Consider the following 24256-nt stretch of genomic DNA (forward strand, 5'->3'; position numbering starts at 1 on the left):
AAACCATCCTTCATGATGACTGTAATAAACCATCCCTCATGCTAACTGTAATAAACCATCCCTCATGCTAACTGTAATAAACCATCCCTCATGCTGACTGTAATAAACCATCCTTCATGCTAACTGTAATAAACCATCCCTCATGCTAACTGTAATAAACCATCCCTCATGCTAACTGTAATAAACCATCCCTCATGCTAACTGTAATAAACCATCCCTCATGCTGACTGTAATAAACCATCCTTCATGCTAACTGTAATAAACCATCCCTCATGCTGACTGTAATAAACCATCCCTCATGCTAACTGTAATAAACCATCCCTCATGCTAACTGTAATAAACCATCCCTCATGCTGACTGTAATAAACCATCCCTCATGCTAACTTGTAATAAACCATCCTTCATGATGACTGTAATAAACCATCCCTCATGCTAACTGTAATAAACCATCCCTCATGCTAACTGTAATAAACCATCCCTCATGCTGACTGTAATAAACCATCCTTCATGCTAACTGTAATAAACCATCCCTCATGCTAACTGTAATAAACCATCCCTCATGCTAACTGTAATAAACCATCCCTCATGATGACTGTAATAAACCATCCCTCATGCTGACTGTAATAAACCATCCCTCATGCTAACTGTAATAAACCATCCCTCATGATGACTGTAATAAACCATCCCTCATGCTAACTGACTAATAAACCATCCCTCATGCTAACTGTAATAAACCATCCCTCATGCTAACTGTAACAAACCATCCCTCATGATGACTGTAATAAACCATCCCTCATGCTAACTGACTAATAAACCATCCCTCATGCTAACTGTAATAAACCATCCCTCATGCTAACTGTAACAAACCATCCCTCATGATGACTGTAATAAACCATCCCTCATGCTAACTGTAATAACCATCCCTCATGCTAACTGTAATAAACCATCCCTCATGCTAACTGTAATAAACCATCCCTCATGCTGACTGTAATAAACCATCCCTCATGCTAACTGTAATAAACCATCCCTCATGCTAACTGTAATAAACCATCCCTCATGCTGACTGTAATAAACCATCCCTCATGCTAACTGTAATAAACCATCCCTCATGCTAACTGTAATAAACCATCCCTCATGCTAACTGTAATAAACCATCCCTCATGCTGACTGTAATAAACCATCCCTCATGCTAACTGTAATAAACCATCCCTCATGCTGACTGTAATAAACCATCCCTCATGCTAACTGTAATAAACCATCCCTCATGCTAACTGTAATAAACCATCCCTCATGCTAACTGTAATAAACCATCCCTCATGCTAACTGTAACAAACCATCCCTCATGCTGACTGTAATAAACCATCCCTCATGCTAACTGACTAATAAACCATCCCTCATGCTAACTGTAATAAACCATCCCTCATGCTGACTGTAATAAACCATCCCTCATGCTGACTGTAATAAACCATCCCTCATGCTAACTGTAATAAACCATCCCTCATGCTAACTGTAATAAACCATCCCTCATGCTAACTGTAACAAACCATCCCTCATGCTGACTGTAATAAACCATCCCTCATGCTAACTGTAATAAACCATCCCTCATGCTAACTGTAATAAACCATCCCTCATGCTAACTGTAATAAACCATCCCTCATGCTGACTGTAATAAACCATCCCTCATGCTAACTGTAATAAACCATCCCTCATGCTAACTGTAATAAACCATCCCTCATGCTAACTGTAATAAACCATCCCTCATGCTAACTGACTAATAAACCATCCCTCATGCTAACTGTAATAAACCATCCCTCATGCTAACTGTAATAAACCATCCCTCATGCTGACTGTAATAAACCATCCCTCATGCTGACTGTAATAAACCATCCCTCATGCTGACTGTAATAAACCATCCCTCATGCTAACTGACTAATAAACCATCCCTCATGCTGACTGTAATAAACCATCCATCATGCTAACTGACTAATAAACCATCCCTCATGCTGACTGTAATAAACCATCCATCATGCTAACTGTAATAAACCATCCCTCATGCTGACTGTAATAAACCATCCCTCATGCTAACTGTAATAAACCATCCCTCATGCTGACTGTAATAAACCATCCCTCATGCTAACTGTAATAAACCATCCCTCATGCTAACTGTAACAAACCATCCCTCATGCTAACTGACCTAATAAACCATCCCTCATGCTAACTGTAATAAACCATCCCTCATGCTGACTGTAATAAACCATCCCTCATGCTGACTGTAATAAACCATCCCTCATGCTAACTGTAACAAACCATCCCTCATGCTGACTGTAATAAACCATCCCTCATGCTAACTGACTAATAAACCATCCCTCATGCTAACTGTAATAAACCATCCCTCATGCTAACTGTAATAAATCATCCCTCATGCTGACTGTAATAAACCATCCCTCATGCTAACTGTAATAAACCATCCCTCATGCTGACTGTAATAAACCATCCCTCATGCTAACTGTAATAAACCATCCCTCATGCTAACTGACTAATAAACCATCCCTCATGCTGACTGTAATAAACCATCCTTCATGCTGACTGTAATAAACCATCCCTCATGCTAACTGTAATAAACCATCCCTCATGCTGACTGTAATAAACCATCCCTCATGCTAACTGACTAATAAACCATCCCTCATGCTGACTGTAATAAACCATCCTTCATGCTGACTGTAATAAACCATCCCTCATGCTAACTGTAATAAACCATCCCTCATGCTGACTGTAATAAACCATCCCTCATGCTAACTGTAATAAACCATCCCTCATGCTGACTGTAATAAACCATCCCTCATGCTAACTGACTGAATGTGTGTTTCATATCAATCAGATTTATTCATAAAGCCCTTTTTACATCAGCAGATCATACATGTCAGACACCTCGCCTCTCAAAGCCTTGGAAATAGCAGAACAGTCTATTAAAAATACTAACACTGGAAACATGGTATGAAACTACTACATCAATTATATGTGTCTGTTGATATAGAGGTATTTACCTTTTTAAAGAGACCGAAAAACAAATGCAGTCAGTATGCCGTAATATTTTGCCAATTGCATTTTAATTGATAAGGAACAAGCTCCACTGATTGTGTTAAATATAAAAGGCCATGGGGTTGTAATGTATGATGAAGGACGTTTCACTCGCTCTCTGACAAGAGAGTGACAGGGCACGAACACTCCACCACCCACCAGCAGACATGAATCACATATCTCTACTCCTCCTCCCTTCATCCATCCCTCTCTCCTTCCTTCCTTCCCTGCCGCCAGCCAGCCAGCACATGGCCGTCCTGCTCGCTGTTTTAACCAGCTAGTTCCCCCTCTCTCCTTCCTTCCCTGCCGCCAGCCAGCCAGCACACGGCCGTCCTGCTCGCTGTTTTAACCAGCTAGTTCCCCCTCTCTCCTTCCTTCCCCCTGTCCCCCCTGTCCCCTCTGACACTCTCTCCCCGGGGGGGCTATAATGGAATCCACCAATTAGCTCAAATCACAGCACACCTCTTGGGTCGTTCCACTAATTATGTGCCATTTGAGAAAGTGTAACTTGGTCAAAATAAACTTTTGATTTCACCTCATTTTAACATTCTGTCATAAAGAACACATGTTCTACTTCATAAAAAAACAAATGTTCCATCTCAATAGGTTAAATAAAAAAATGCCTATAGTAAGTGCCTATTAAATAATACATTGGATACAATAATTTTTTTTTTTGGGGGGGTGAGTTAAATAAAAGAACAATAGAGTTAGCAGTGCTATTCAGGGCTAACAAAGCATGTGACTATAAAAGTATGACAACACTTTTGGTGGATGTATGACAAAATACCTTAGTGGACTTAATGGGCTACTTTCACATAGTCAGCCCAATTCTGATGTTTTCTTTCAGTAATTGGTCTTTTGACCAATCAGATCAGCTCATGTGAAAAGATCTGATGTGATTGGTCAAAACACCAATTAGTGTAAAAAAAAATATCAGAATTGGGCTGCCTTGTGTGAACGCAGCCTTGGTATCAAGTCCTTTTTGCTACCCTTGTTGAATGTAACTTTTACGATGAACGGGAAAATAATAAGTACTTGTAACCAGTTAGTGAATGTCTTAGGGGCCACTGCTGAGCAGAGTAGTGGCCTACTTTGGATAACACTCTCATTCTTCACTAGTCATGACTGTTGATGATGATACCTGTTGGTGAGTGTTGAGATTTTTTTTTTGTTGCATCCCAAATGGCACCCTATTCCATATATAGCGCACCACTTTTGACCAGAGCCCTATGGGCACTATATAGGGAATAGGACACAGTCAACATCCCACTCGCCACATAACCCCACCCCAACCCTCCTCTCCAGTCCAGGCCCACTCTCCTCATAACCCCACCCCAACCCTCCTCTCCAGTCCAGGCCCACTCTCCTCATAACCCCATTCCAACCCTCCTCTCCAGCCCATGTCCACTCTCCTCTAGTTCATCTTCTGAGTAGGAACCATGAGAACTATAGCTGAGATCCGTAGCAGTGTGCCTCAGGAAATCTGTGGGGCGAGACACTAAACCCACTCCAGCTGCTAAGGTACCAGAACTTAACACATCTTCCTCCTCTGCTTCCAGATCCTCCTCATTGTCCAGGGTAGCAGAGTTGCGGGTGTCTCCAGACCCAGTCTCGGAGCTGTTCTCCCCCCCGTGTGGGCAGCTGTACTCCCTCTGGACATCGGCTGCCTGCTCCTTGGCCTTGCGGCTCCTCTTCCACTTCATACGCCGGTTCTGGAACCAGATCTTCACCTGAACGGAACCCCGGAACACAAGGTCAGAAAAGAACATAAAAGTCACTCACACAACGGTCACACAAGTATTAGCGTGTCAGTCAAACAACCTGCGGCTCATTTTAGTGAGTCTAAAGTGTAGGACCTCTATGTGACTGCAGATGGAAATGAGCTTTGTAGCTAAATCTGGAGCGATATTTATTTTCTATGGTCCCCCTGACACAAACTGATAAAAATGGCAGACGATTGCACAAAAGGATTGAAAATCAGTTCAGAGATCATCTCGCTCACCTGTGTCTCCGTGAGCATGAGAGACGTGGCCACCTCAAAGCGTTTGGGTCTGGACAGGTATTTGTTGAATTTGAACTGGTTCTCCAGCTGTAGTAGCTGTTGGCTGGTGAAGGCTGTTCTGGGCCTACGACACTTCCCCGTCAGATCAGCATGAGGAGAGGCTGGAGGGGAGACCAAGAGAGAGAGAGAGAGGTTATTATCACACGTTAATAATAATAATAATTTGTTTTATTCTGAATAATACGTTGACATATTTCATTTGACGTGTTATCACATTCTTCTTTATATCAATACAATTCAATCAATCAAATGTATTTCATATAGCCCTTTTTACACATCAGCAGTTGGCACAGAACGTTTTTCAGACACCGGCCTAAAACCCAGCCTAAAATGTTTTATTTATATGTGTACTTATGTGGGTTATTTTACATTTTCTTGGACATGTGAAGTTCATGTAGCTGTTCTGTAAGGGAGGAGGATGGAACTGAGACAGAAACACTGTCAACTTTAAAAGCTGCCATGATGATAACAGTTTTATTGGACTTTAGTTTGCAGTTGACGTGAGTCCAGGGAGATATTGCTTTAGCAGGGCTATAAAACTCAACAGAGTGCCGTTGTATTAATGAAAATGCAATAAATGTTACGGGGGCTTTAGTGATGAAGTGGACCTATTGCTTCAGGTGTTTCTTTATTGTTAAATTGTTTAATTATCTCACATGGCTATGGCCTATTCATTAAAATGTTATTTATGACTAAGTTTAATGACTAAAGAATAGACATCGTTATGGTTCAGGAGTAAATAGGCTGCAGGTCCAATGACACTCGTCACATCACCTGAAAGATGCAGATCAATTATTACTTATTTTTGTAAATTATTCAAACGAAGTCCATCAGTTTGAATAATTCGGAAGAAAAGAGCAAGATCTAAGACACTGAACGAATATTTTATTTTACATTATCGCACAATGTAGTAAATTCACACACTGTTCAATGAAATTATAAAGTCCAAATAATTCAATAAAGGGGCAATTTATTCAATGAAAAGCTTTACCGAAATAATGCAGCACCAATACATTAATTTGGCTTCAGCATTAGACAACATACTGTCTTAATACATTATTTACAACTACTTTATTAACACACAATAACTTCTAATATGAACAGTGACAGAGCTACTTATTTTAATTATATTATTCAAAGAAATATAAATGGGACCCCTCCAGGCTACTTACCACCATAGTCCCCGAGTCTTGGCATCATCATTCCGGCTCTAATCCAGTGTTCTAGCGGGAACCCAGCCATAGCTACCACCTTTAGGTGCTCTGGGTACTGCTGGGCAGGTTGCGCAAAGCCGGGGTAGGTAAAGGCAGGGTGCTGCCCCCCCAGGGCCGCGATGCGGTACATGTGGGCGGGATACATTCCAGGGATGCCCCCCTGAGACAGCTGGGTGAGTCCCGGGTGGGAGAAGTTCAGTAGACCCGGTTTGGGGATAATTCCGGTCTGAATGTGGATACCGTTGTGGGTCCTCTGTGGGGATGGTGTCTCCGACCGGTGGCAAGAGACAGGGCTGTCCTCAGAACACAGTCCCGGGGTACTGTCCCGGTCCATCCGGTGCGCCTCGTGCGCCAACAGCGCGTCGATTCCAAAGTTCTTAGATTTCGCCATTGTAGACCTTTCCTGAAACTTTTCTCCAACTCAAATTGTGCAAATCGAATAATTGTTCTGGGTTATGTTTTGTCGGATTAGTTGTTCTAGGCAAAATGAAAGAACATATTGTCCAGAGTTTTATAACTGCTGTTACACCGAATGTTTCAGTTTTTCTAAATAAATGATAATAAAACCTTACGTTATCACTTTCTTGACAATATCCTTTTTTGTTCTTTGTTATAGCCTAATTTCTCCGGCGGTGTTTCCAGTCGCTCCTCCCTCCTCTACTCCTGTCCTGTCCTGTACTAATACGTCTCCACCTGCAACTGGCAATTTTTCTCACACCGCTCTGCTGTTGAACCTCTCCAGCCCAGCCTCTGATTGGCTAATCTCAGGGTGCACGCGGGGTCAGACAGCTTTCTAATTAGCTAATTACGTTCCAGTTCACCCTGCTAGTCCGCTCGAGCTCGCCACACGTCCATACCCTAACCCTAACCTCTACCCTTACCTAACCTGTACTTTAACAATAATCCGTACCTAACCCTAACCCTAACCCTTACCGTAACCGTTTTAAATGTTTAACTTCAGTGTGACATCAGAGTTGGGACGTCCCACGGATACTCTTTAGACTTTCACCGAGTGTAATTCACAAAGCTCCGAGAAAATGAGGTAGAAAAATACACGTTGTTTGAATAGGCCAGCATTGTATTATATAGGTTACTCCACAATTACAGATTTGGATGGAAGATTATTTTCTAATTGGTCACCGTTCCAGGAAGCAGCCTGAATTGGAATATTCCGAGCGCAAGCAGTGAGAGAAAGGCGCTATCATTTCGATTCTGAACCAAACATTATGCATTTCTGCATTAATACTGTCCATGGATATTTTGATAAATTCTCCTCAATTAAATTAAAGATATTAAAAAATATATTCTCAAAAGGAAGAAGTAATTCCAATAGGCCTAACATATAAATGATCTATTTACCGAGAATATACATTACCCTGAAATATTTTCTACATCAAATGTTTCAATTTTGTTTGGTGCACACTGCACAGTTTGGTTTAGGATTTTATTTGTTTTTGTCATGACCATTCACACGCCTTTGAAAAATGAAAGTGAAAATGACATTAAGATCATAGGCCTTCTGTTACAAATACAAATATTATCATATCTTTAAGCCTGTTCGTCCTTTGGTCATATCAATACATTTGGTCATTTTGCATTATACCTATTTTTTATTAGGCTACTACAAAACTACGAACTACAAATATTTTGTAAGAATTGTCATGTGGCCTATGCAATATCACCCACCCACACACACACACACACACTTTCATGTATGTATGGGTTTACACAATTTAGAGGAACGCAATAATCTCCATAATAAATAATAAATGTTGTGTTGCAGATGAAAACAATGCATTTTCAATGGTCTGGTTAAATTAACCAGACAATGTATGAAACTAGTAACAGGGATGTAGCTCAGTTGGTAGAGCATGGCGTTTTCAACGCCAGGGTTGTGGGTTCGATTCCCACGGGGGGCCAGTATGAAAAAAAATAATGTATGCACTCACTAACTGTAAGTCGCTCTGGATAAGAGCATGTTAAAAAAAATGTAACATGCAATGTACCTTTTATCTTTGTGAAAATAACCCATATTGGACCATTAAGACATATGACCAGACTGGAGAGTGACAAGCTATACAGACTGTATATGCAGTGATTGATTGAAATGGGGAGGGGCAGGTTGTGATTGGTTTCCAGTGTCACATGGAACTGAAAAGGGCGTTGCAGGGCCAATGAGTTTGGTGATCAGGGTAGTAGTATGTCATTGGCGTTTGGCCTCATACCGCTCAGTTTCACCATCTGAGATTGAGAAACAATTCTCCCACACTCACTCACATAGTAACTCACAAATGGGCTAACACACGTACACACACACACACACACACACACACACACACACACACACACCTGTTGACCCTTTTCCACATTGTGTTAGGTTTGCATCGTCGTCAAAACATACATAAAAGTCTATGCGGCTTATCAATTTATTGCTGTTCAATAAACTTTATTGGTGGTTGAGTTGACAGAACACAGGGTGCTTATCACCAATTACAGGTATCATCATGATAACCATTATCACCTGGTGAAGCTGTCTAATATCCCAGAAGGAAATGTCTGACAGTCCAGGAGCTTTTCCCACTAATCACAGACCAATCTCGGCAGTTTATGTAGGCCTACTCATTTGTTGACAGCAGATGAGCAGGATATCAACTGCCTGGAGAATGCATTGGTGCTGAAGTCAAAGATAAACCAACATTCAACACATTAAAGACACCGTCTCGGGTTCACTCCGTATCGCCGAAGTGTTACATGCTGACCAAACTGCCTGCGTTGTGTGTGCGAGCGTTGCAAAATAAATTGACACATACATGTTATTCAATCACTTCACCTAAACTTCTCGCGCGCGTCAACAGGCGTCTGCGTAGCCAGGCGCTAAAATAGAACTCGGTTCTATTTTAGACTCTTGACGCGCTGCAAGTCCCTGTTTTTCCCATCTACTCATTGGTTTTTATGATCATATACCCATGTGGGTAGAGGAACGAGGTCCACACTCCAGTCCAGTTGGAAGCAGTAATGCACCTTAAAGTTGATTGCCAACCACCATATAAAATCCACAGAAGAAGAAGAAGAAGAAGAAGAAGAAGGCGGAACGAGGAGAGAAAACAAACTAAAAACGAACTAGGTTCAGCTCTCTGGCTGGGCTGGATGGTGAGTTAGTGGACCTGCTCTAGTAACTCCAGTAGCAGTAGTGTGGGTAAATTCACTGGGGAAGCCAAACCAGGGGGAAAAAAATAGCCATATTACAACCTATGTGTTGTGATAATTGCGTTGTTTGCTCTATAACCTGTTAGTTCATATGCCTTGACACCGTGAACTATAGGCCTAAAGGCCGGGACAATAAGAAGACACAGTGGCAGAATAATATTCAACCACACCTTTGTTTCATCACAAAACCGGAGAGCAACATCTGTCTGTTGAAGTCCACAAAGCATATTGCCTGTAACAAACAGCAAGTTAATATTTCAGACATTTTTGGACTACTAAACAACTATTGATTTAGAACCACGGAGAGTTACCGCAAGTCACTAAGAAAACAGGAGCTGCCTCCACTAGCTCTACTCCAGCACTATTTCAACTTTAACATTTCAACATCATCAAATCACCTACGCTTAGTCTAATACAGTGACAACTAAAATAAACCGAAAATAATTTAGCCCAATCAACATAAGCTAAATATGATGTGGCTATCCATGGTACTGATGTGTGTGTGTGTGTGTGTGTGTGTGTGTGTGTGTGTGTGTGTATACGTGCTTGCATGTAGAAAGAAAACATGTTGATTCACTCTACTTGTAGAGAAACACCATCCTCCTCCTCTCTTTCATGTTGACTAAATGGTCTATCACTCTGTCATACAGTACACACTTTTAGTTTTTGTTGTCCTAGGCTACCTGGCTAAAATACTTGCTCGCTAGCCTAACTTCCTTTCATGGGCAACGGTGAGCCCAGCTAGTTAACATTAGCCTACTACATCTAGCTACGTATTGAACTTCCATCCTCTCATGTAAGGGGCACAATGTATGAATATGGTTGGATCAGAATCGCCGTTGTAATCATTGACCAGTATGGAGAATTAAGTAAAACCACAAGTCCAAATCCCTATCTCCATCCGTGGCTAATTTAGGAAAGGGACAATTTTAGCTAGCTAGCTAGCCACTGGAGGACAACAACACAATGAGATGAAACAATTCAAGTTTCTTCTGTCAGTAATGATGTTTGGCTTTTAATGTGATGTGATTGGTATGTAGCCAAATCCAAACTGGCTTCCCTTGAACATTTTTTTTTTGGTGAGCCAGGATCATTCATAGTTGAGCTCACTGAGTTTAGCTCAATTCTGATTTGCTATTATTTTATTTTAAAAAGTATCTAGGGAGGCCAAATGCTCACTGGCTTCCCTTGCATTCAATGCTATGGGCGGCAACAATATTATACTATTTTTGACCAGACAGCATCAGCTAGATGGGCTATAATATAATAATAATAATAATAATAATAATAATAATAATAATATAATAATCATTAAAAATATATATATATATATTAATAATATAATATAATATATGCCATTTAGCAGACGCTTTTATCCAAAGCGACTTACAGTCATGTGTGCATACATTATTACGTATGGGTGGTCCCGGGGATCGAACCCACTACCCTGGCGTTACAAGCGCCGTGCTCTACCAATTGAGCTACAGAGGACCACCTACTGACACAGAGGGGCGCTGTTTCCCTCGCTCGGATGCTTTCTCCGGTGAGATACATTCAGCCTCTTGCGAATTGAAGGAAAATTATGAAACACAGAAAGACGAAAAATACATAATTTTATATTTTTTGTATTTTTTGATTGTTCCGTTTTTTGGGGAAGTCTGGCTTCCATTGGCATCCAGCAAAAAAAAAAAAGAACATATGCATTTCAGGTAAAATAACAACCCAATGTTTGTCTCCCAGGACAAATGAACCAGCAGCAGCAAGCTAGCTAAATGGTCAGAGAGGATAGGTGGGTGTATAGCGTATAACGCGAAGGTCTAGCAATCCAAACATTCATGTTGGAATCACATGATGGACAACTTTAGCATTTGAGATCATTAGCAACTTTGCAACTACTGGGCAACTACTGCCCATTGGGCAAGAACTGGTTGAATCAACGTTGTTTCTACATCATTTAAACCAAAATAATCTATGTGATGACGTTGAATCAACATGGAAAACTGATTGTATTTGCAAAAAGTCATCATTGTAAGGACATTTTGTATTTTTTTTTCACCCAACTTTTAACCTAAATCCAATGATATGGTGACATTTTTTGTTGATTTCACATTGAATTCACTTTAGTTGACAACTCAGTCAAATATAAATCAAAACTAGATGTTGAACTGACGTCTGTGCCCAGTGGGTACTTTTTAATTACTTAGCTAGCATGTTAGCTAACGGTACCACATTGACCGCGTCACTTATTGTTTTCTATAAGAAACATGAATGTCTTAAAAAATCCAAACTGTCTATTCAATCAGCTAACATACAGCTCTGACAGACATACGTACCCCACCAGGGATGCCACCAGGGGTCTCTTCACAGTCCCCAAATCCAAAACATAGTCAAGGCAATGCACAGTATTATATAGAGCCATGATCACATGGAACTCCCTGCCATCACTCAAGCAAACAGCAAAATTAGCTTGGTGCGAGGGGGGATGCGGTGGGAATATTTAAGATACTCTTTGACAACTCTTTGACTCTTTGACTACTCATTTTTACATTACATTTTAGTCATTTAGCAGACGCTCTTATCCAGAGCGACTTACAGGAGCAATTAGGGTTAAGTGCCTTGCTCAAGGGCACATTTACGTCATTTAGCAGACGCTCTTATCCAGAGCGACTCACAAATTGGTGCATTCACCCTATAGCCAGTGGGATAACCACTTTACAAATTTTTTTTGGGGGGTGGGGTTTCAAATGTCTCCGGAAGGTGGTGAGTGACTCCGCTGTCCTGGCGTCGTGAGGGAGCTTGTTCCACCATTGGGGTGCCAGAGCAGCGAACAGTTTTGACTGGGCTGAGCGGGAACTATGCTTCCGCAGAGGAAGGGGAGCCAGCAGGCCAGAGGTGGATGAACGCAATGCCCTCGTTTGGGTGTAGGGACTGATCAGAGCCCGAAGGTACAGAGGTGCCGTTCCCCTCACTGCTCCATAGGCAAGCACCATGGTCTTGTAACGGATGCGAGCTTCAACTGGAAGCCAGTGGAGTGTGCGGAGGAGGGGGGTGACGTGAGAGAACTTGGGAAGGTTGAACACCAGACGGGCTGCGGCATTCTGGATGAGTTGTAGGGGTTTAATGGCACAGGCAGGGAGGCCAGCCAACAGCGAGTTGCAGTAATCCAGACGGGAGATGACAAGTGCCTGGATTAGGACCTGTGCCGCTTCCTGTGTAAGGCAGGGTCGTACTCTCCGAATGTTGTAGAGCATGAACCTGCAGGAGCGGGTCACCGCCTTGATGTTAGCGGAGAACGACAGGGTGTTGTCCAGGGTCACGCCAAGGCTCTTCGCACTCTGGGAGGAGGACACAACGGAGTTGTCAACCGTGATGGCGAGATCATGGAACGGGCAGTCCTTCCCCGGGAGGAAGAGCAGCTCCGTCTTGCCAGGGTTCAGCTTGAGGTGGTGATCCGTCATCCATACTGATATGTCTGCCAGACATGCAGAGATGCGATTCGCCACCTGGTTATCAGAAGGGGGGAAAGGAGAAGATTAGTTGTGTATCGTCAGCGTAGCAATGATAGGAGAGGCCATGTGAGGATATGACAGAGCCAAGTGACTTGGTGTATAGGGAGAAAAGGAGAGGGCCTAGAACTGAGCCCTGGGGGACACCAGTGGTGAGAGCACGTGGTGCGGAGACAGCTTCTCGCCACGCCACTTGGTAGGAGCGACCGGTCAGGTAGGACGCAATCCAGGAGTGAGCCGCACCGGAGATGCCCAGCTCGGAGAGGGTGGAGAGGAGGATCTGATGGTTCACAGTATCAAAGGCAGCAGACAGGTCTAGAAGGACAAGAGCAGAGGAGAGAGAGTTAGCTTTAGCAGTGCGGAGAGCCTCCGTGACACAGAGAAGAGCAGTCTCAGTTGAATGACCAGTCCTGAAACCTGACTGGTTTGGATCAAGAAGGTCATTCTGAGAGAGATAGCAAGAGAGTTGGCTAAAGACGGCACGCTCAATAGTTTTGGAAAGAAAAGAAAGAAGGGATACTGGTCTGTAGTTGTTGACATCAGTGGGATCGAGTGTTGGTTTTTTTGAGAAGGGGAGCAACTCTCGCTCTCTTGAAGACGGAAGGGACATGGCCAGCGGTCAAGGATGAGTTGATCAGCGAGGTGAGGTAGGGGAGAAGGTCACCGGAAATGGTCTGGAGAAGAGAGGAGGGGATGGGGTCAAGCGGGCAGGTTGTTGGGCGGCCTGCAGTCACAAGTCGCAGGATTTTATCTGGAGAGAGAGGGGAGAAAGAAGTCAAAGCATAGGGTAGGGCAGTGTGAGTAGGACCAGCAGTGTCATTAGACTTAACAAACGAGGATCGGATGTCGTCAACCTTCTTTTTCAAAGTGGTTGACGAAGTCATCCACAGAGAGAGAGGAGGAGGGGGGATTCAGGAGGGAGGAAAATGAGCTTCCTAGGGTTAGAGGCAGATGCTTGGAATTTAGAGTGGTAGAAAGTGGCCTTAGCAGCAGATACAGATGAAGAAAATGTCACACGATTCAAAGCTGTGTTCATGTTAGAGATACTTTGGTGCAACGCCACACGATTCAAGGTTGCTGCATTCATGTTAGGGAACATAGTGGGAGTGATACTTCGGTGCAGCTCCATACTTTCAAGGTTGCTGCGTTCACCACACTGGGCACAGACGTCAATTCAACGTCTAGTTTTGATTTACATTTGGTTGAGTTGTCAACTAGCGTGTATTCAATGTGACATCAACAAAAAAATGTCACCATAGGTTAAAAGTTTACAGAACGACTGGTGCTGTGAGATTAGGATATCAGGACCTGCTTAGACAAAGCAATTGTAACAGTAGAGAAAAGGATCGCAATATATGGGGAAATTGATGGCTGTAGCATTGCCATTCTACTGAGTACATGATGCATAATGCATGGAACTCTAAGGAGCACTCGCTGTGTAGCTCAGTTGCTAGAGCATGGCGCTTGCAACGCCAGGGTTGTGGGTTCGATTCCCACGGGGGGCCAGGGGGGCCAGTATGAAAATGTATGCACTGACTATCTGTAAGTCGCTCTGGATAAGAGCGTCTGCTAAAATGTAAATAAATGTATGAAAGCTTGTATTCTAATTTTAAATGTTTGTCGTTCCTGTGCTGTACTTGTGTGTTAATGTTCTGTATTATGTCATGTTTTATGTTTTGTGAGGACCCCAGGAAGAGTAGCTGCTGCTTTAACAGTAGCTAATGGGGATCCTAATAAAATACTAATAGCCCTAACCCCTAACCCCTCACACCTGACCTTAACCACTAACACCTAACCTTAACACCTAGCCTAGCTAACGTTAGCTACCTAGCTAACCTAGCTAACATTAACCACAACAAGAAAATTGTGTAGAACTTCCGCTATACGGATTGAATAGAGCCCCTCATTGCAATAATAAAGTAACATCTACCCTGATACCAGAATCTTTGAAGTGTTTTAGTGGGGATTAGCAATAATAATCTGTGGTGACACACACTTGGATAAACACCCCTGAGATTCAGAGAGATCACAGTCCACAGCATGAGCTGTACCTGACTAAAGTATCCAGCCATTATAAATGTCTAAGTACACAACGTGTTTTTCCCACTGTGGGAAATCGGTGGCTGGTGGCCTGCTAGTCTGTTAATTAGGCTAATTCCCACACATTTTTAGACTGGACAGATGAATCACCTTCCATCCAGTTACAGCTAGCTAGACCTTGGAGCCCTAATTAACGTCAACTCATTACTGAGATGGTTGTCATTTATTAAACACGCTCTCATCATTCATTAACTGGCGTTGGTTGGAACTCACAGGACATTGGCTTGGAGCTGCATGGGACAATAGTGAGAATATAACATATCCACCTGCAAGCGTTATGGTTTGGGAGCAGGTGACAATCACAGTGGGTTTATGGGAAGTTTCTGAATATCAGTTGTAGGAATTCTTCATCATCTTCGTAATATCGCTTTGTGCTTTGATCTCGCCACATCAATGGCGCTTGTTTCCATGGCACTTGTTATGTGAGAAAGTTGTGATCGTAAAGTCTGGTTGTAAAGTCATTATTGCACTTCAATGGGACCCGTTCACAGCAATATGAAAGCATACATCAAACAATCAGGATTATAGTTAGCGTAGCATCATGGCCCTTTGATGAAGGTTTATGGATAACGTCTCACCAGTTAAACAAAGGATCCATTGTACAGCTGAACTGATACCAGACACGGTAAACAGGTTATATGATTACTCTCATCCTGTCTGTCTTTCTGTCTGTAGGCAACAGTATTATTGTGGGGGCGATAGCAAATCAACTTGATTGGAGGTACACACCACACTCACCGCCTCTCCTCATGTGCCGTCCGGCCGTTACCGAGAACCGCATACCGGGTCGTTAGCGATTGAGTTTTCACCTAGCTAAAATTCGAGACGTCGGATTAAAACGAGACCATTGGATTTAAGAAATGTCAGATTACCTGTTTTCCAGATCGACCAAATAAGCCAATAGATGTTATGCTTGTCTACAATACAGCGATCTGTGTATATCATCAAGACAAAAGTATACATTTTGTTCAAATGTCCATAAAGTGCACAGTGCGCTGTCAGATTAATATCCTTTCTTCCTTCAACTACCGTTAGTCCATGAGCCAGAGGGGGTTGGCCCGGGGCTCACTTGGGCTGACGATGTCCCATAGTTATTTTTTTTTTTTGAAGGTCTGTGTCCCTGGAGTTGTAAAATGTGTGACAGCAGTGCAGCAATGGGAGCTTTCTCTGTGTTATCTCTCAACCTCCATCCCATTCATTTTTCCATAGGGATTTGACCCTATGACAAAACAATGTCAGTATACAACAAGTTATTGCTCACTTATACCCTTTAATCATATATCCTTGGAAAACTTTCCATCAGACACATTTTCGGGATGTTCAGGTCAACAGAACCTTTGACCTTTGTCGTGATCTTTAAAAAAAAATTAAAAAATCACCATGAGACATCGTCGGCCCAACTGAGCCCGACGACCCATATTTGGGAGAGTCTGGCTCATGGACTACATGGCAAAAAGCTGTTTTGTCCTCTCATCTCCCTGCGTGCAGGCTCGCAGGGCCCTTGCGCATTGCCATAGCAACCTGACTCATGCAACTTTGAGCTTGAAATGCAACCTCTACCAGGTTGAACACGGTGAGATTCTAACTTCTAAATTGATAGTGCAGTTTGTTTCAGGGATTTTACAACTAGCTAACTACTTCTGAAATGACATGCTGATATGACTTTGGTATTATTGTGTGTAGCTACATTTTCTAGCCAGCTACCTAGCTAGCCAGCCAGCCATTCTAGAGAGAGTATTGCATTGTGGGTTCTGTAGTCGACTTGAGCTCTGCAGATTTCCACAACAATTTTCACACGTTGCTTCTTCACTTATTATAACGACGAAATGCGACATTTTGTCACAACATATATTGTTCTCACACATTTGCGTTATTTAACAATGTAAATCATAGGAATTTCTGGTTTTTAGTGGATTATTCCGTTAAAACAGCATCGTTGAGTGACAATGGACAGGGAGTGTGGTGTGGGGACTACTGTTCGTGTCTTGCTACTACGGAGGAGAGAAGGGTGGAGACTGTCAAGGAAGACGTTGTTGCCCTCATCCGTCACATGCACTCCACCAAGCAAGAGAAATAAACATTCAATCAGTACTGAGCGAATGAACAACAACAAAAGCTTCCTGTCATTACCAGACTGTCCATTTAAATAGTGTCAAGATGATGCTTTCATGACAGGGCTCGTAGTGTATCCGTTAATGTCACTGCCGTGGGATCTGAAGGGCCTGGGTTCGCCTCTTGGAGGAGACATTTTGACCATTATTTTCTGTGTGTAGTTTTGACACCCCCCTCCCATTCCTGAAACACACACACACACTGGCCTGCACATGCACGCACGGTGTGTGCTTATTTGAAAAATATTAGGTGGCTCTTAAAAGAGCATCGTTGAGTGGCAATGGACAGGGAATGTGGTGAGTGTTTTGGGATGGCACATCTTCCTACTACGGAGGAGAGAACAGTTTAGATTAGAGAGACCAACCTCTCAACTCTCAAGGAATAATGTCGTTGCCCTCGTCCGTCAGATGCACTCCAACCCGTACGGTACATCCCAGGGACACACTGCTTAGTGGCTGGGTGGCGGATTGTGTTCCCTGACATGGGTACACCAGCTGATTGGCGGAGCGCCGGGCCCTCTCCATGCACCGGTTTATCTTCTGGTCCCACTGGGAACATCCAGCTCCTCCAATCAGAGAAGACCACCGTTGTCCTGGGAAACATTCGGATGATCACCTCTAAATCCGTGCTTCTGCCGCAACAGTGCCGTCCCCTTGGTGGATCCCAAGTCGTTTCCACCGAGGTGGAGGACTAGGATGTCAGGAAGAGAAGCAGCACAGGTCCTTCTGCTGGCGCAGAACACCAAGCAGTTTGCGCCATTTCATGCCTTGCTCTCCGAGCCACCTAACGTGAGAGTCAATAAATAGTAAATAACTAGTTCATGGGTAGGCTACATGTAGATTTTTTTGTGTATTTACCAGAAGCTCGATTGTCTTGTTAAAAGAGATCAGGGATTTTCTTCTTCTCCAGTTTATTGACATAAATAGGTTTCTGGTTTTTCGCTTCCCTCTGGAAAATCAGCTGTTAATAATGAATAAATACTAATAACTACATTATTTCTGTTGCCATTAGTCATTATTGTGTATTTCTGCTGTGTTATGATGTATTATAATGTTGTATAATCATGTTGCATAATCACCTTCCGATGTAAAAACCATATTAATGTAAATCAAAAAAACGATGTTTTAAGTGGGAAGCGGGCATTGGTTTGAAGCTGAAAAAGAAAGGAATTTCAGTAGCACCACAATGCCTACTCCACCCATGCTCCACCAAGGTTTTCCAGCACACAGCTTTGACCTACTGCAGTAGCTATGTCGGTCTACTGTACTTCAAACTACGTGTAGGCACGTTGCTTAGGATTCAAACTTTCTCAAACAGCCTAATTCAGGGTTCTTCAATTCCGGTCCTGGAGGGCCGAAACACCTCTGTTTTTCATCCTCTCCTTCTAATCAGGGGCTAATTCAGACCTGGGACACCAGGTGAGTGCAATTAACTACCAGGTAGGAATAAAAAACAGAAGTGTTTCGGCCCTCCAGGCCCGGAATTGAAGAACCCTGGTGTAATTCATTTTCTTAGAGGAGGTGCTTCCACAATAATGTGATTTGTACCGCATACAAGGTAAAGTATTGGATCCTTCACACACCACACTAAGGCATTATCCCGTTCCACTACCTTTATTACATGAAAGCAAGCTTTGCTTTTATAGTTACAAGACCATCAGGCTTGATTCAGTGAGCTGTTTTGTTGTGTAGTGATGTAGTGCCTGTATTTCCTTAAACCGTTATTTTAGTTATACACGTCATTGAGAAAATTATATACAGTACACTATATACATACACATTATTTAATAGCAGGACGCTGTAAAGTATTTTATTCCTCTGAACAGTATGAATTAGGCTGTTTGAGAAGGTTTGAATCCTAAGCAACCTGCCTACACATAGTTTGAAGTACAATAGACCAACATAGCTACTGCAGTAGGTCAAAGCTGTGTGCTGGAAAACCTTGGTAGAGCATGGGTGGAGTAGGCATTGTATTGCTACTGAATTTCCTTTCGTTTTTTCGTCTTCAGACCAATGCCTACTTTTCACTTAAAACATAGTTTTTTGTTTTTAATGATATGATTTGTTTTTAATGATTTAGCTTTGTATGTATGTATGTATGTATGTATGTATGTATGTATGTATGTATGTATGTATGTATTGTGACGTCACGAGAGGCTACACAGTTTTCAGCGGGATTGCTCAAGTAGTGCAAGGAGACAAGGTTCAAACAAAACAAGGATTTTATTATAGGTCTTGGGAAATTAACGAAAATATAACCAAATTCTGTTCTCTTGTGGCTCTTTAAGGGTTAACAGTTCAGGGATGTCTCTTCCACATCCAAAATCATAATTCTCACTCGCTCAGATAACTTTTCCCCAGCCTTACTGTAGTCCACGTTGCAGCTAGTGGCCAACCCAGCAAAAAGTCCTTCCAAATGTCTCTCACGTATTTCCACAGGTGCATATATCCAAAGGTGAGTATTTCCCAAAGGTAAGTATCTCCAAATCCTTATATTCCTCATGGAAGTGGACGTGCAGCACTCTTGTCCTCCAGAGAGCCCAGGTTGGAGACTGTGTCTCTTTACCCCCCACACCCTCCCTCAGTGTCTCTTCCCTTCCCAAACCTTCAGCTCATCAGCTCCTCATTTGTTTCAGCTGCGTGGGAAGATTGGCCATAGAGGGGTGGAGTTCCCGACCATACCAGCAGATGGAGCCATAGCTGTCTGGGTTTGCAGCCACCTCAGGGGGATGTAACGTCCCTCCAGGACACAGCCTCTCGTGACATCACAGTATGTATGTATGTATGTATGTATGTCTGTAGACTACAGTGTCAGCCAGTTACTTTCATCCTGTATGTTTGCATGTCTGCCTGTCTATCTGTAGGCTACAATGTCAACCAGGTATTCAAGGTTTGATCTAAACAACAACTTAAATGGAAGATGTTTGGAACCACCAAGACTCTTCCTAGAGCTGGCCGCCTGGCCAAACTGAGCAATCGGGGGAGAAGCGCCTTGGTCAGGGAGGTGACCAAGAACCCGATGGTCACTCTGACAGAGCTCCAGAGTTCCTCTGTGGAGATGGGAGAAACTTCCAGAAGGACAGCCATCTCTGCAGCACTCCACCAATCAGGTCTTTATGGTAGAGTGGCCAGACGGAAGCCACTCCTCAGTAAAAGGCACATGACAGCCCACTTGGAGTTTGGCCTGAATGCCAAGTTTTACGTCTGGAGGAAACCTAGCACCATACCTAAGGTGAAGCATGGTGGTGGCAGCATCATGCTGTGGGGATGTTTTTCAGTGGCATTGGACTGGGAGACTAGTCAGGATCGAGGGAAAGATGAACGGTGCAAAGTACAGAGAGATCATTGGGGCGAAGGTTCACCTTTCAACAGGACAATGACCCTAAGCACACAGCCAAGACAACGCAGGAGTGGCTTCAGGACAAGTCTCTGAATGGCCTTGAGTGGCCCAGCCAGAGCCCAGACTTGAACCTGATCAAACATCTCTGGAGAGACCTGAAAATAGCTGTGCAGCGATGCTCCCCATCCAACCTGACAGAGCTTGAGAGGATCTGCAGAGAAGAATGGGAGAGACTCCCCAAATACAGGTGTGTCAAGCTTGTAGCATCATACCCAAGAAGACTCGAGGCTGTAATCGCTGCCAAAGGTGCTTCAACAAAGTACTGAGTAAAGGGTCTGAATACTTATGTAAATGTGATATTTCTGTTTTTTTATTCCTTGATTTTTGCAAAAATGTCTTAAAACCTGTTTTTGCTTTGCCATTATGGGGTATTGTGTGTAGATTGACAATTTAATCCGTTTTAGAATAAGGCTGTAATGTAACAAAATGTGGAAAAAGTCAAGGGGTCTGAATACTTTCCGAATGCACTGCAAATGGAAAGGGCCTACAGTGTTAATGGAAGGGCCTACAGTGTTAATGGAAGGGCCTACAGTGTTAATGGAAGGGCCTACAGTGTTAATGGAAGGGCCTACAGTGTTAATGGAAGGGCCTACAGTATAAATGCATCCTTGATGTTTAATGCATGCCGCATATAGTAGGTTCTTGTAAAACCAATACGCTTGAGCTGGGTGTGATGAGAAACGGATCTACATAAAGCAGAGCTTGTGAACGTAGATACATACCACCCACGACGGTCAGCCACCATCAGACCCAAGCATCACCCAAACTAAGCCCAACCAACCATCCACCATCCTTGGTCCTGGAGCAGCAGATGTTTGAGACAGCTCTCCAATCCCAATTAGCCCCTCAACCTCCCCTTCTCCCCGTCTCATTGTGCTGCGTACTTGTGTCTGTTGTGGTACCGAATCGTTCAGAGAGATTGTATCTAGCGGTAATTATTGGCTAACGCTCCCCTCTACACCCCCCTCCAGCCCTCTTTATTGTGTTGACGTCTCACTATAGCAGCCATCATTAATCACGCCATTTAGGTTGGAGCTGAACCCAGAGACCCTGGACCACCCCTCCGCCCACTGCTGGTTAGTGAGGAAATGTTCAATCCCTTCTCCGGTCAATCAGAGAGACACAAGGACACAACAAAAGACATGCGGAGATCGAGAGAGATGGGATGAAAAATGAATCCCCTTTTCTCATACAACGCCTTCAGAAAGTATTCATACCCCTTGACTTATTCCACATTTTGAGATGTTTCCGCCTGAAATCAAAATGGATCAAATATTTTTTCTCTCTCACCCATCTACACACAATACCCCATAATGACAAAGTGAAAACATGTTTTTAGAATTTTTGCAAATGTATTCAATACAGAAATATCTAATTTACATGCTGTAAGTATTCACACCCCTGAGTCAATACATGTTAGAATCACCTTTGGCAGCGATTACAGCTGTGAGTCTTTCTGGGTAAGTCTCTAAGAGCTTTGCACACCTGGATTGTACAACATTTGTACATTGTTCTTTTTAAAATTTCTTCAAGCTCTGTCAAATTGGTTGTTGATCATTGCTAGACAGCCATTTATATTTGGCCTTGTGTTTTAGGTTATTGTCCTGCTGAGGGGTGAATTTGTCTCCCAGTGTCAGTTGGAAAGCAGACTGAACCAATCAATCTGAATCAGGTTTTCCTCCATGATTTTGCCTGTGCATAGCTCTATTCCGTTTCTTTTTATTCTAGAAATCTCCCTAGTCCTTGCCGATGACAATTATACCCATAACATGATGCAGCCACCACCATGCTTGAAAATATGAAGAGTGGTATTCAGTGATGTGTTGGATTTGCCCTGAACATAATACTTTGTATTCAGAACATAAAGTTAATTTCTTTGCCACATTTTTTGCAGTATCACTTTAGTGCCTTATTGCAAACAGGATGTATGTTTTGGAATATTTTTATTCTGTACATGCTTTCTTCTTTTCCCTCTGTCATTTAGGTTAGTATTGTGGAGTAACTACAATGTTGTTGATCCATTCTCAGTTTTCTCTTATCACAGCCATTAAACTCTGTAACTATTTTAAAGTCACCATTGGCCTCATGGTGAAATCCCTGAGCGGTTTCCTTCCTCTCTGGCAACTGAGTTAGGAAGGACACCTGTATCTTTGTAGTTACTGGGTGTATTGATACACCATCCAAAGTGTAATTAATAACTTCACCATGGTCAAAGGGATATTCAATGTCTGCTTTTTTATTTTATTTTTACCCATCTACCAATAAGTGCCCTTCTTTGCGAGGCATTGGAAAACCTCCCTGGTCTTTGTGGTTGAATCTGTGTTTGAAATTCACTGCTCGACTGAGGGACCTTACAGATAATTGTATGTGTGGGGTCATACAAAAATCATGTTAAACACTATTATTGCACACAGAGTCCGTGCAACTTATTACGTGACTTGTTAAGCAAATTTTTACTCCTGAACATATATAATTAGGCTTGCCATAACAAAGGGGTTGAATACTTATTGACATTTCAGCTTTTCATTTTTAATTAATTTGTAAAATTTCTAAAAACATAATTCATTTTTGACATTATGGGGTATTGTGTGTAGGTCAGTGACTCAACATCTCAATTTAATCAATTTTAAATTCAGGCTGTAACACAAGAAAATGCGGAAAAAGTCAAGAGGTGTGAATACTTTCTGAAGGCACTGTATCTGTCAAGTTTTGGAGGGATTAGTCTTTTGCATTCAGTTTCCAGAGTACATCGTACAGCTTCAGAATGGATTTCTCTGAGGCATCGACTCATAAACAGAATTCTGATCTGAAATTAGAAAAGATACCAAAGTCACAGTTCAGTGCATTTATTTTGCGATTCATCATTGCAAACTACAGTATCTTTCTAGCTTTCAACTTCAGTGTTGTGTTTTTCGTTCAACCCTCCTTCCGTCTCCAGTGTAATCCAGGGGTCAGACAGTGCCAGCAAGGGCAGCAGGGGAAAACGCCTCAACCTCTGTGTCACATTTGTGTATGAATGGCTGAGGGGTTGAATGGCTCTTTTACTGCCCGTGTAGACCTTGCTCTATGGCCCCTGCTCTCCTCCCGCCAGTGGGTGACAGTGTGTCCACAGTGTGCATTCTTTTATTTAAGAACTGTTGAGCATCTGTGCACTTCTTTTTGAAGTGCTCTAACTTCACTGGACATTTTTGTAAATATTTTAACATATTAAACATTTAGAGTGAACAAAGAAAGGAAGGATGATGCATCATCTTGTTGGCATCAATTCATATAAGCCATCATGTACTGTAAATAGCTGTGGATTTTCTATATGGTTAATTACGCAGCTCTAAAATAATACGATGCTGAGATCGTTCCCGATGCTTTAGCTATGAAAGGCGGCAGGTAGCTTAGTGGGTAAGAGCGTTGTGCCAGTAACCGAAAGGTCGCTGGTTCTAATCCCCGAGCCGACTAGGTGAAAAATCTGTCGATGTGCCCTTGAGCAAGGCACTTAACCCTAATTGCTCCTGTATGTCGCTCTGGATAAGAGCGTCTGCTAAATGACGTAAATGTAAACATTAAAAGCATAGTAAAACAGA

General features: G+C 42.7%; 1 protein-coding gene across 1 annotated transcript; it reads right to left on the reverse strand.

Annotated features, from left to right (window-relative positions):
• Window positions 1-4426: 4426 nt before the first annotated feature.
• LOC121555104 (motor neuron and pancreas homeobox protein 1) lies at window positions 4427-7031 on the reverse strand. The gene is made up of 3 exons (XM_041868908.2): window positions 6313-7031; window positions 5081-5241; window positions 4427-4808 (listed from the first exon to the last, which is right to left on the reverse strand). The coding sequence occupies exons 1-3, from the start codon at window positions 6743-6745 to the stop codon at window positions 4446-4448; spliced, it is 957 nt and encodes a 318-aa protein (XP_041724842.2). The 5' UTR covers window positions 6746-7031; the 3' UTR covers window positions 4427-4445.
• Window positions 7032-24256: the final 17225 nt, after the last annotated feature.

Source organism: Coregonus clupeaformis, unplaced genomic scaffold (assembly GCF_020615455.1).
Source record: "Coregonus clupeaformis isolate EN_2021a unplaced genomic scaffold, ASM2061545v1 scaf0207, whole genome shotgun sequence".
Taxonomy (NCBI): Eukaryota; Metazoa; Chordata; class Actinopteri; order Salmoniformes; family Salmonidae; genus Coregonus; species Coregonus clupeaformis.

Coding starts and splice junctions, on each gene's coding strand:
- LOC121555104 (XM_041868908.2), bottom strand. CDS start 6,745: ATGGCGAAATCTAAGAACTTTGGAATCGACGCGCTGTTGGCGCACGAG. Junction 5,242..6,312: donor AAGACTCGGGGACTATGGTG/GTAAGTAGCCTG, acceptor TCTCCCCTCCAG/CCTCTCCTCATGCTGATCTG. Junction 4,809..5,080: donor TCATGCTCACGGAGACACAG/GTGAGCGAGATG, acceptor GGTTCCGTTCAG/GTGAAGATCTGGTTCCAGAA.